Source organism: Tachysurus vachellii, chromosome 3 (assembly GCF_030014155.1).
Source record: "Tachysurus vachellii isolate PV-2020 chromosome 3, HZAU_Pvac_v1, whole genome shotgun sequence".
Taxonomy (NCBI): domain Eukaryota; kingdom Metazoa; phylum Chordata; class Actinopteri; order Siluriformes; family Bagridae; genus Tachysurus; species Tachysurus vachellii.
The window spans coordinates 2,917,741-2,930,240 of NC_083462.1; the positions used below are offsets into that span (position 1 = coordinate 2,917,741).

General features: G+C 38.4%; 2 protein-coding genes across 6 annotated transcripts in view; one reads left to right on the plus strand and one right to left on the minus strand.

The window, feature by feature from the left end:
* Nucleotides 1-12,500, minus strand: part of jmjd8 (jumonji domain containing 8) — a 417,822-nt gene that overhangs the window by 61,556 nt on the left and 343,766 nt on the right. The gene's annotated exons all lie outside the window — the stretch shown is intronic.
* Nucleotides 8,116-12,500, plus strand: part of map2k4a (mitogen-activated protein kinase kinase 4a) — a 14,187-nt gene continuing 9,802 nt past the window's right edge. Inside the window, exons 1-4 of one of the 5 annotated variants that reach the window (XM_060865315.1) lie at nt 8,116-8,299; nt 9,838-9,873; nt 12,030-12,132; nt 12,365-12,500. The exon at nt 12,365-12,500 is cut by the window's right edge and continues 39 nt beyond it. In XM_060865315.1, coding sequence (XP_060721298.1) covers nt 8,167-8,299; nt 9,838-9,873; nt 12,030-12,132; nt 12,365-12,500 — 408 coding nt within the window. In that variant the 5' untranslated portion in view covers nt 8,116-8,166. Of the gene's footprint in view, nt 8,300-8,962; nt 9,329-9,837; nt 9,874-12,029; nt 12,133-12,364 lie in introns of those variants that run through there. The other 4 variants (XM_060865316.1, XM_060865317.1, XM_060865318.1 and 1 more) reach the window with 4 other exon arrangements.

Here is a 12,500-nt window from a genome sequence, read left to right on the forward strand (position 1 = left end):
GTAGTCTCTATAGTTTACTCTTTACAATGTAGTCTCTATAGTTTACTCTTTATAATGTAGTCTCTATAGTTTACTCTTTATAATGTAGTCTCTATAGTTTACTCTTTATAATGTAGTCTCTATAGTTTACTCTTTATAATGCAGTCTCTATAGTGTACGCTTTATAATGTAGTCTCTATAGTTTACTCTTTATAATGTAGTCTCTATAGTTTACTCTTTATAATGTAGTCTCTATAGTTTACTCTTTATAATGCAGTCTTTATAGTGTACTGTTTATAATGCAGTCTCTATAGTGTACTGTTTATAATGTAGTCTCTATAGTGTACTCTTTATAATGCAGTCTCTATAGTGTACTCTTTATAATGTAGTCTCTATAGTGTACTCTTTATAATGTAGTCTCTATAGTTTACTCTTTATAATGTAGTCTCTATAGTGTACTCTTTATAATGTAGTCTCTATAGTGTACTCTTTATAATGCAGTCTCTATAGTGTACTGTTTATAATGTAGTCTCTATAGTGTACGCTTTATAATGTAGTCTCTATAGTTTACTCTTTATAATGTAGTCTCTATAGTGTACGCTTTATAATGTAGTCTCTATAGTGTACTCTTTATAATGCAGTCTCTATAGTGTACTGTTTATAATGTAGTCTCTATAGTGTACTGTTTATAATGCAGTCTCTATAGTGTACTGTTTATAATGCAGTCTCTATAGTTTACTCTTTATAATGCAGTCTCTATAGTGTACGCTTTATAATGTAGTCTCTATAGTGTACTCTTTATAATGTAGTCTCTATAGTGTACTCTTTATAATGTAGTCTCTATAGTTTACTCTTTATAATGTAGTCTCTATAGTGTACTGTTTATAATGCAGTCTCTATAGTGTACTCTTTATAATGTAGTCTCTATAGTGTACTCTTTATAATGTAGTCTCTATAGTGTACTCTTTATAATGTAGTCTCTATAGTGTACTGTTTATAATGCAGTCTCTATAGTGTACTGTTTATAATGCAGTCTCTATAGTGTACGCTTTATAATGTAGTCTCTATAGTGTACTCTTTATAATGTAGTCTCTATAGTTTACTCTTTATAATGTAGTCTCTATAGTTTACTCTTTATAATGTAGTCTCTATAGTGTACTCTTTATAATGTAGTCTCTATAGTTTACTCTTTACAATGTAGTCTCTATAGTTTACTCTTTATAATGTAGTCTCTATAGTTTACTCTTTATAATGTAGTCTCTATAGTGTACTGTTTATAATGCAGTCTCTATAGTGTACGCTTTATAATGTAGTCTCTATAGTTTACTCTTTATAATGTAGTCTCTATAGTTTACTCTTTATAATGTAGTCTCTATAGTTTACTCTTTATAATGCAGTCTTTATAGTGTACTGTTTATAATGCAGTCTCTATAGTGTACTCTTTATAATGTAGTCTCTATAGTGTACTCTTTATAATGTAGTCTCTATAGTGTACTCTTTATAATGTAGTCTCTATAGTTTACTCTTTATAATGTAGTCTCTATAGTGTACTGTTTATAATGCAGTCTCTATAGTGTACTGTTTATAATGTAGTCTCTATAGTTTACTCTTTATAATGCAGTCTCTATAGTGTACTCTTTATAATGTAGTCTCTATAGTTTACTCTCCTTAATGCAGTCTCTTCAGTGCTGTCCCTTTAATGTACTCTCTATAATGCAGTCTCTATAGTGTACTGTTTATAATGTAGTCTCTATAGTGTACTCTTTATAATGTAGTCTCTATAGTTTACTCTCCTTAATGCAGTCTCTTCAGTGCTGTCCCTTTAATGTACTCTCTATAATGCAGTCTCTACAGTGCAGTCTCTATATTATACTCTTTATAATGTAGTCTCTATAGTGTACTGTTTATAATGTAGTCTCTATAGTGTACTCTTTATAATGCAGTCTCTATAGTGTACTGTTTATAATGCAGTCTCTATAGTGTACTGTTTATAATGCAGTCTCTATAGTGTACTGTTTATAATGCAGTCTCTATAGTGTACTGTTTATAATGTAGTCTCTATAGTGTACTCTTTATAATGCAGTCTCTATAGTGTACTCTTTATAATGTAGTCTCTATAGTGTACTGTTTATAATGCAGTCTCTATAGTGTACTGTTTATAATGCAGTCTCTATAGTGTACTCTTTATAATGTAGTCTCTATAGTTTACTCTTTATAATGCAGTCTCTATAGTGTACGCTTTATAATGTAGTCTCTATAGTGTACTCTTTATAATGCAGTCTCTATAGTGTACTGTTTATAATGCAGTCTCTATAGTGTACTGTTTATAATGCAGTCTCTATAGTGTACTCTTTATAATGTAGTCTCTATAGTTTACTCTTTATAATGCAGTCTCTATAGTGTACTGTTTATAATGCAGTCTCTATAGTGTACGCTTTATAATGTAGTCTCTATAGTTTACTCTTTACAATGTAGTCTCTATAGTTTACTCTTTATAATGTAGTCTCTATAGTTTACTCTTTATAATGCAGTCTCTATAGTGTACTCTTTATAATGTAGTCTCTATAGTTTACTCTCCTTAATGCAGTCTCTTCAGTGCTGTCCCTTTAATGTACTCTATAATGCAGTCTCTACAGTGCAGTCTCTATATTATACTCTTTTTAATGCAGTCTCTATAGTGTACTCTTTATAATGCAGTCTCTATAGTGTACTCTTTATAATGCAGTCTCTACAGTTCAATCTCTATAGTGTACTCTTTTTAACGCAGTCTCTACAGTGCAGTCCCTTTAATATACTCTCTATAATGCAGTCTCTCTAGTGTACTCTTTATAATGCAGTCTCTACAGTGCAGTCTCTATATTATACTCTTTTTAATGCAGTCTCTACAGTACAGTATCTACAGTGCATCCTCTACATTGTAGTCCCTGTAGTGTGGTCTCTATAGTGTACTCTCTATAATGCAGTATCTACAGTACAGTATCTACAGTGTAGTCTCTACAGTACAGTCTCTACACTGTCGTCTCTACACTAGAGTATCTACACTACAGTCTCTATAGTACGTCTCTACACTATAGTCTCTACACTACAGTATCCACAGTACAGTCAGTCATTACACTAGTCTCTACAATACAGTATCTACACTATAGTCTCTACACTACAGTCTATAGTACAGTCTCTACACTACAGTATCCACAGTACAGTCTCTACACTACAGTATCTACACTACAGTCTACAGTACAGTCTCTACAGTACAGTATCTGCACTATAGTCTCTACTCTGCAGTCTCTATAGTACAGTATCCACAGTACAGTCTCTACACTACAGTATCTACACTACAGTATTTACAGTGTAGTCTATACACTACAGTCTCTATAGTACAGTATCCATAGTAGTCTCTACACTACAGTATTTACAGTGTAATCTATACACTACAGTCTCTATAGTACAGTATCCACAGTACAGTCTCTACACTACAGTCTCTATAGTACAGTATCCACAGTACAGTCTCTACACTACAGTCTCTACACTAGAGGTCTAGAGGTCTTTTTCTGTTGAGTTAGGTAAGTTTTTTCATCTGTTGCTCCTATTACCTGTGGAGTGCCTCAAGGATCCATTTTAGGGCCACTTCTTTTTAATTTATATATGCGACCTTTGGGGGACATTATTAGGAGACACAATGTTTCATTTCATTTATATGCTGATGATACCCAGTTGTACATACCATTGAAAGCTGGCGATACCATTCAACCCTTATTGGCCTGCCTTGGGGACATCAAGAAATGGCTGTCCAATAGCTTTCTTCGACTAAATGAAAATAAAACGGAAGTAATCGTCTTTGGCCCCCCTAAGTTGAGAAGTGGTCTTATAAACGAGCTTGGCAAGCATTTCCCCTCAGTCTCCTCCCAGGTTAGGAATCTTGGTGTCATTCTGGACTCTGAACTTTGCTTAACTAAGCAGATTAATACAGTTGTCAAGAACAGTTTTTACCAGTTACGGATCATCTCGAGACTGAAATCTTTTTTAACTTTTAATGACCTGGAGAAAGTCATTCATGCTTTTATCACCTCCCGCCTTGATTACTGTAATTCATTATATTTGGGTCTTCCTCAGTCATCCATTGCACGCTTACAGATGGTACACAATGCAGCTGCGAGACTCTTGACCGGGGCAAAGAAAACAGATCACATTACACCAATTTTAGCCTCTCTTCATTGGCTTCCTCTCTATTTTAGAATTCAATTTAAAATCTTGTTGTTTGTTTTTAAAGCTCTTAATGGTCAAGCCACATCTTATTTCACAGATCATCTTATTCCTTCTTCATCCACCAGATCTTTAAGATCTTCTGATAGAGCTCTCTTGGTTGTCCCTCGTTCACGCTTAAAAACGAAGGGTGATAGGGCTTTTTCTATTGCGGCCCCGTCTCTGGAACCAACTTCCACTGGACATTCGCCTTGCACCTTCCAGTACAACTTTTAAAGTGAAGTTGAAAACATATTTTTATTCCCAGGCATTTTAATCGGATTTTGTCTATGTTCTATTGTTTTATTGTATCATCTGTTTTGTTTATTTTAAAACAGATGATAGAAGTACAGTCACAGTACAGTCTCTACATTAGTCTATATAGTACAGTATCCACAGTAAAGTCTCTACACTACAGTATTTACAGTACAGTCTCTACACTACAGTCTCTATAGTACAGTATCCACAGTACAGTCTCTACACTACAATCTCTATGGTACAGTATCCACAGTACAGTCTCTACACTAGTCTCTATAGTACAGTATCCACAGTACAGTCTCTACACTAGTCTCTATAGTACAGTATCCACAGTACAGTCTCTACACTAGTCTCTATGGTACAGTATCCACAGTACAGTCTCTACACTAGTCTCTATAGTACAGTATCCACAGTACAGTCTCTACACTACAGTATTTATAGTATAGTCTCTACACTACAGTCTCTATAGTACAGTATTTACAGTACAGTCTCTACACTAGTCTCTATAGTACAGTATCCACAGTACAGTCTCTACACTACAGCATTTACAGTACAGTATCCACAGTACAGTCTCTACACTACAGCATTTACAGTACAGTCTCTACACTACAGTCTCTATAGTACAGTATCCACAGTACAGTCTCTACACTACAGCATTTACAGTACAGTCTCTACACTACAGTCTCTATAGTACAGTATCCACAGTACAGTCTCTATAGTACAGTATCCACAGTACAATCTCTACACTACAGTCTCTATAGTACAGTATCCACAGTGCAGTCTCTACACTAGTCTCTATAGTACAGTATCCACAGTACAGTCTCTACACTAGTCTCTATAGTACAGTATCCACAGTACAGTCTCTACACTACAGTCTCTATAGTACAGTATTTACAGCACAGTATCCACAGTGCAGTCTGTACACTACAGTCTCTATAGTACGGTCTCCACAGAACAGTCTCTACACTACAGTATTTACAGTACAGTCTCTACACTACAGTCTCTATAGTACAGTATTTACTGCACAGTCTCTACACTACAGTCTCTATAGTACAGTATCCACAGTACAGTCTCTACACTACAGTATTTACAGTACAGTCTCTACACTACAGTCTCTATAGTACAGTATCCACAGTACAGTCTCTACATTAGTCTCTATAGTACAGTATCCACAGTACAGTCTCTACACTACAGTATTTACAGTACAGTTTCTACACTACAGTCTCTATAGTACAGTATCCACAGTACAGTCTCTACATTACAGTATCCACAGTACAGTATCCACAGTACAGTCTCTACACTACAGTATTTACAGTATAGTCTCTACACTACAGTCTCTATAGTACAGTATCCACAGTACAGTCTCTACACTACAGTCTCTATGGTACAGTATCCACAGTACAGTCTCTACACTAGTCTCTATAGTACAGTATCCACCGCACAGTCTCTACACTACAGTCTCTATAGTACAGTATTTACAGTACAGTCTCTACACTACAGTATTTACAGTACAGTCTCTACACTAGTCTCTATAGTACAGTATCCACAGTTCAGTCTCTACACTACAGTATTTACAGTACAGTCTCTACACTAGTCTCTATAGTACAGTATCCACAGTACAGTCTCTACACTACAGCATTTACAGTACAGTCTCTACACTACAGTCTCTATAGTACAGTATCCACAGTACAGTCTCTACACTACAGTCTCTACACTACAGTATTTACAGTACAGTATCCACAGTACAGTCTGTACACTACAGTCTCTATATTATGGTATCCACAGAACAGTCTCTACACTACAGTATTTACAGTACAGTCTCTACACTACAATCTCTATAGTACAGTATTTACAGCACAGTATCCACAGTATAGTCTGTACACTACAGTCTCTATAGTACGATATCCACAGAACAGTCTCTACACTACAGTATTTACAGTACAGTCTCTACACTACAGTCTCTATAGTACAGTATTTGCAGCACAGTCTCTACACTACAGTCTCTATAGTACAGTATCCACAGTACAGTCTCTACACTACAGTCTCTATAGTACAGTATCCACAGTACAGTCTCTACACTAGTCTCTATAGTACAGTATCCACAGTACAGTCTCTACACTACAGTATTTACAGTACAGTCTCTACACTACAGTCTCTATAGTGCAGTATCCACAGTACAGTCTCTACACTACAGTATCCACAGTACAGTCTCTACAGTACAGTATCCACAGTACAGTCTCTACAGTACAGTATTTACACTACAGTCTCTACACTAGTCTCTATAGTACAGTATCCACAGTACAGTCTCTACACTAGTCTCTATAGTACAGTATCCACAGTACAGTCTCTACACTACAGTCTCTATAGTGCAGTATCCACAGTACAGTCTCTACACTACAGTATCCACAGTACAGTCTCTACAGTACAGTATCCACAGTACAGTCTCTACAGTACAGTATTTACACTACAGTCTCTACACTAGTCTCTATAGTACAGTATCCACAGTACAGTCTCTACACTAGTCTCTATAGTACAGTATCCATAGTACAGTATCCACAGTACAGTCTCTACACTACAGTCTCTACACTACAGTATTTACAGTACAGTCTCTACTACAGTATCCACAGTACAGTCTCTACACTACAGTCTCTACACTACAGTATCCACAGTACAGTCTGTACACTACAGTCTCTACACTACAGTATTTACAGTACAGTCTCTACTACAGTATCCACAGTACAGTCTCTACACTACAGTCTCTACACTACAGTATCCACAGTACAGTCTGTACACTACAGTATTTACAGTACAGTCTCTACACTACAGTCTCTATAGTACAGTATCCACAGTACAGTCTCTACATTACAGTATCCACAGTACAGTATCCACAGTACAGTCTCTACACTACAGTATTTACAGTGTAGTCTCTACACTACAGTCTCTACACTACAGTATCCACAGTACAGTCTCTACACTACAGTATTTACAGTGTAGTCTCTACACTACAGTCTCTACACTACAGTCTCTACACTACAGTATTTACATTATAGTCTCTACACTACAGTATTTACAGTGTAGTCTCTACACTACAGTCTCTATAGTACAGTCTCTACACTACAGTATTTACAGTGTAGTCTCTACACTACAGTCTCTATAGTACAGTCTCTACAATACAGTATTTACAGTACAGTCTCTACACTACAGTCTCTATAGTACAGTCTCTACACTACAGTATTTACAGTGTAGTCTCTACACTACAGTCTCTATAGTACAGTCTCTACACTACAGTATTTACAGTACAGTCTCTACACTACAGTCTCTATAGTACAGTCTCTACACTACAGTATTTACAGTGTAGTCTCTACACTACAGTCTCTATAGTACAGTCTCTACACTACAGTATTTACAGTACAGTCTGTACACTACAGTCTCTATAGTACAGTATTTACAGTACAGTCTCTACACTACAGTCTCTATAGTACAGTCTCTACACTACAGTATTTACAGTGTAGTCTCTGTAGTGTGGTCTGTTATGGCGCACATTCAGTAGTCCTCCCCTACAGTGTAATCTCTCTAGTGCACTATTAAGGAGGTGTGTTGTGATTGCGGACGCGCCCGGTGCGTGTCTCTGCACTGCAGCCCGGCGGTCTCCGGGTGGTGGGGGTGGAGGAGGAGGTTGAGCTCGCCTCGATGATGGCTACTCCCAGTGCTAACAGCAGCTCCGCGATACCACCGCCGCCCTCAGCCCTGAACAGCGGCCTGTCCGCCGCCTCCACACAGACCCACCACTGCCAGCACATCACCACCATGAGCAGCATGCAAGGTAAGGAGTCAGAAGGAGAGAAGAAAGATAGGACAGAGATGTCAGGCGCCATGTCTCCGTGCCCCCCCTCCTCTTCCGGTACCTCAGGTTAGCTTCGAGACGCTAACTGGGTGATAGCCGGTTTAGTTAGCGCTGTTTACCTCACAGCATCTAGACGGCATTTAAATCAAACTCAGGAACATATTCCGTATTCATTTAGAGACGTATTTATGTGTTGTTGTTTTTTTTTGACGTATCACACGATAATCAGCGAGCTAGCTTTGTGGCTACACCTGTTAATCTGAGGTAACGGTTAGCCGAGGTGGCTAACACCACGTCAGTTATTATTATAATTACCCTCATTTGCATAACGGACCCAGAATCGTGATTAATACAGAACCCAGAAATAGACGATTATCTTATCTGTCTCTGATTGGTTACATCTGGGTCATAAAGCGTTCTGATTGGTTTACGGGGTGATCTAAATTGTAAGGAGGCGGGGTTTAATTACTGGTTTAATTTAGTCTGAGGATTAAAAAACAAGAAGAATGAATGAATTAAGTAAAATAATTATAAATACGATCTGTGATTTTATATGTTGATAATTAATATAAAAAATATAATAATAATATTATTAATAATAATGAGTGTGTAAAGTTGTGGCATTGTCTTCAGATCTTAAAGATGAGATGATCATAAATATCTCAGGAGTTATTGGAGATTATCATAAATAATCTGACTCGAGGTAAATACGTTAAGAATCGTCATAACGTCTGTAACCGTGTTGAGAAACAATGAAACCTGTGTGTAGAATTATTATAGAATATAATTATCCTAAATATATATAGAGAATGATCGTAATGGGTTAGTAGAAAGTCGATGTAAATAATTATTCGTCTGTTGTCTGTTATATCACAGGAATCGGGAATTTTAAATATTTTATTTACTGATTTGACATTTTAACCCAAGCATTTTACTTCTATGACACTTTTTTTCCTTCTCACCTTTGACCCTAAAACCCTCGCATGACCCGTTTGATGTCGGACCATGGTGAGAGACCTGCAGAATCGCACACATACACACACATACACCCACACCCATACAGACACATGCACACACATACACAAACACACACACACACACACACACACACACACACACACACACACACACACACTTTTCATCACTTCCCGTCTGGTTTCTTATCAAACCTCTTCTTGTTTGTTTGATTGTTTACACCCTACTATGTGCATGCGTGTGTATTTCCTGTGTGTGTCTGTGTGTATTTCTTGTTTGTGTGTCCACCTGCACACACAGTTACAGTGCCAGTGAGTCATTCTCCGGTGCAGGAGATGATTATCCAGCTTCAGATGTTTCTTATTTCAGCTTCTTATTTCAAAAGATCTGAATTTTTCAGCAGAATTTTTTTTATATCTTCTTTAATACCTTAATTTTTTTTTATAAAACTCCTACGCTGCCAGTGGATTCACATTTAACAGACTCCCTGTCTAGTAAACGTGTGTGTGTGTGTGTGTGTGTGTTGTTGTTTTTCTTGTCAGCAGGATTTCAGATTAACCTGTTTGGAGCTGTCCAAAGTAAGCCACACCCACTGTTTCTGTCTCCTCATGGGTGATCCCTGGGAGTTGAACTGAGGGTCTGTGTGTGTATGTGTGTGTGTGTGTTGGGGGGGTAATGGTGTGTGTGTGTGTGTGTGTGTGTGTGTGTGTGTGGTGTATATGGTGATAGTGGTGGTGGGAAATCACACTGCAGGTGCTAATTAATCCGCTAGCTTTGACTCCGCCCACTATTTAGCACTTTTTAAGACTAAAGCTGAACAGAATGTCAGGTTTTGCTCATGTGAAAAAGTGACCTGCTGTAATTGACTCCTAACGATGCCTGAGGTTAAGATATCTGTTGGAGGGAGGAATGAATCAACCTTTGTGTCATTACGGTCTGCTGTTGATCGTTATCCCTTGATGTGACGTGTCCAGTTTGAACAGACATTTAGATTATTATTTTATATATATATAAGCCCAGTGAAGCTCATTACACTTCCAGGTTGTAACATCATAACATGTGGAAATGTTCAAAGAGGGGGGTGAATACTTCTGCACTATACTGTGATTTAAAGCCCTTTTTTTTCCTGGGTAGTCAGAGGACGCGTCCTATTCCACACTGTTCCCTAGCAATGCAGCCTGCCTGCGATTGGACGCAGCGATCCGTCCTTCTAAACAGTTAAAGCAGTAGATTACTCTGAACTTTATCTGTATTGTCTGTAACCTCCATCATCCGTGTTCTCTCACATGCTGTTGTGTGGCTCTTTCCTTTAGGCAGCTTCTTCCTAGGAGTTTCTGCGGTTTGCGATTTTTTTATTTTATTTTTTTACCTCCTCCTTTCGGTTTGTGTTGTGTCTTGATTTTGGAGCTGAATCAGATCTTTTTGGCACGAGCATCACTGGGACTTGTCAGGACAGGGAACTTTCAGGGAACTTTCAGGGAACGGCGAGCGCTTTTTCATCAGATTCACATTCTTGTGGTGGCTTTAGGAGGGAAGAAAGAAAACAAAAGCGCATTCTTCTACTCCGAGGTGGAACCTTTCTGTCTGTGAGAGGGTTTTTATTTAATCTGTCACTGTTTTATTGTTTTAATTCAACACAGTACCAGTGTTTGTTAGTTTATTTATTTGTATAGAAACAAATGTTTTTTTGTTGAGGAATGAACAGATCGGTTACTGAGCTGATTTTATTACCGATTCAGAACGTTATAGGGTGTCAATTTTTGACTTTTTTGTTCAAGGTCGTCGAGTGACGTGCCTCCTGGTGTCAAAAACGTCGACACTTACTTTCAGTCGATCAATCACAGACGTGATCCCATGACATCAATTCTAACTCCTAAACTTCCCTGTAGATCACAGCGGAGCGCTAGTTTTTTGGGTCTGTAGCCTGCCTGAGCTCTTGCTCTGTAAGGTTTAACTCTATGAGCTCTGCTGTTTACAGTGGATCAGCTGTGTAATTAACAGGAAGATGATCTCCAGGATGTGATTCACATGTTTCAGTGATTCACGTTTAACATTTTCACCCCTAAACTTTAGCGTATTACACACAGGTAAGTGTGCAGGATGACGAGCTTGGGTTTATCTTCAGGGTGAGAATGTGGAAGCTGAGAGGTCCGTGCATGTCAGTCTCAGGGTTTCATCTCCATACTCCAGGTTTCCTAAAGCTGCCCGTCTTCTGGGGCTGCGTTTTAGTCACGTCGACTACAGCGTATGAGAATGCGCACCTGAAATCAGCCAATCGGAAACGAGGATTTTTACTCGGATCAGTAACCAATCACAGGGTGGTGTGTTACCATGGTGACGCTGTACATTTTAATCCATTACTAGTTACATTTAACTAACTCCATATATGGTAAATAAACATCTCCTTACAGAAAGCTTCACCATGTAAATATGGTGATGAAGCTGTGATGGAGCTGTTGCTATAGAAACATGAGGTGTTAGAATGAGGACGTTAATATAAACCTGCGATTAGCAGCCGCACTACTGTCAGTTTTAGGAAATCTGGAGTTTGTCTCTCTCTGGTGTGCATGACTTCCCTGAACATCTGTGGATGTGATCAAATCTTCCAAATCTCATCACTCAGACTGTGGAAGAACATCTGTACTGTGTGTTTGTGTGTGTGTGTGTGTGTGTGTGTGTGTGTGTGTGTGTGTGTGTGTGTGTGTGTAACGCTACTGTGCTTCCTCTCTGTCAGGTAAACGTAAAGTACTGAAGTTAGATTTTGCCAATCCGTCTATCAAATCAGCCACGAGATTCAGCCTCAGCACTGCGGTTCCGCCCTTCCAGAACCCTCACATGTGAGTACGACGCTGTAGGTGCAGCCTTTGGATTAGAACCAGGCTGTAGAATGACTGTGTACACACTCTAGAACCCAGTTATGTGACATTGACAATATATGATGAGAGTAAACCTGCTCAATGTGAACACTGCTGTTGGAGAACTGCAGAGTTATGTGTATAAAGAATTTTCTCTTACAGTTGTGTGTGTGTGTGTGTGTGTGTGTGTGTGTGTGTGTGTGTGTGTGTTTAGAGAACGTTTGCGGACACACAGTATTGAATCATCAGGAAAGTTAAAGATTTCTCCAGAGCAGCTCTGTGACTTCACAGCGGAGGACCTGAAGGACCTGGGGGAGATCGGCCGAGGAGCGTATGGCTCTGTCAACAAG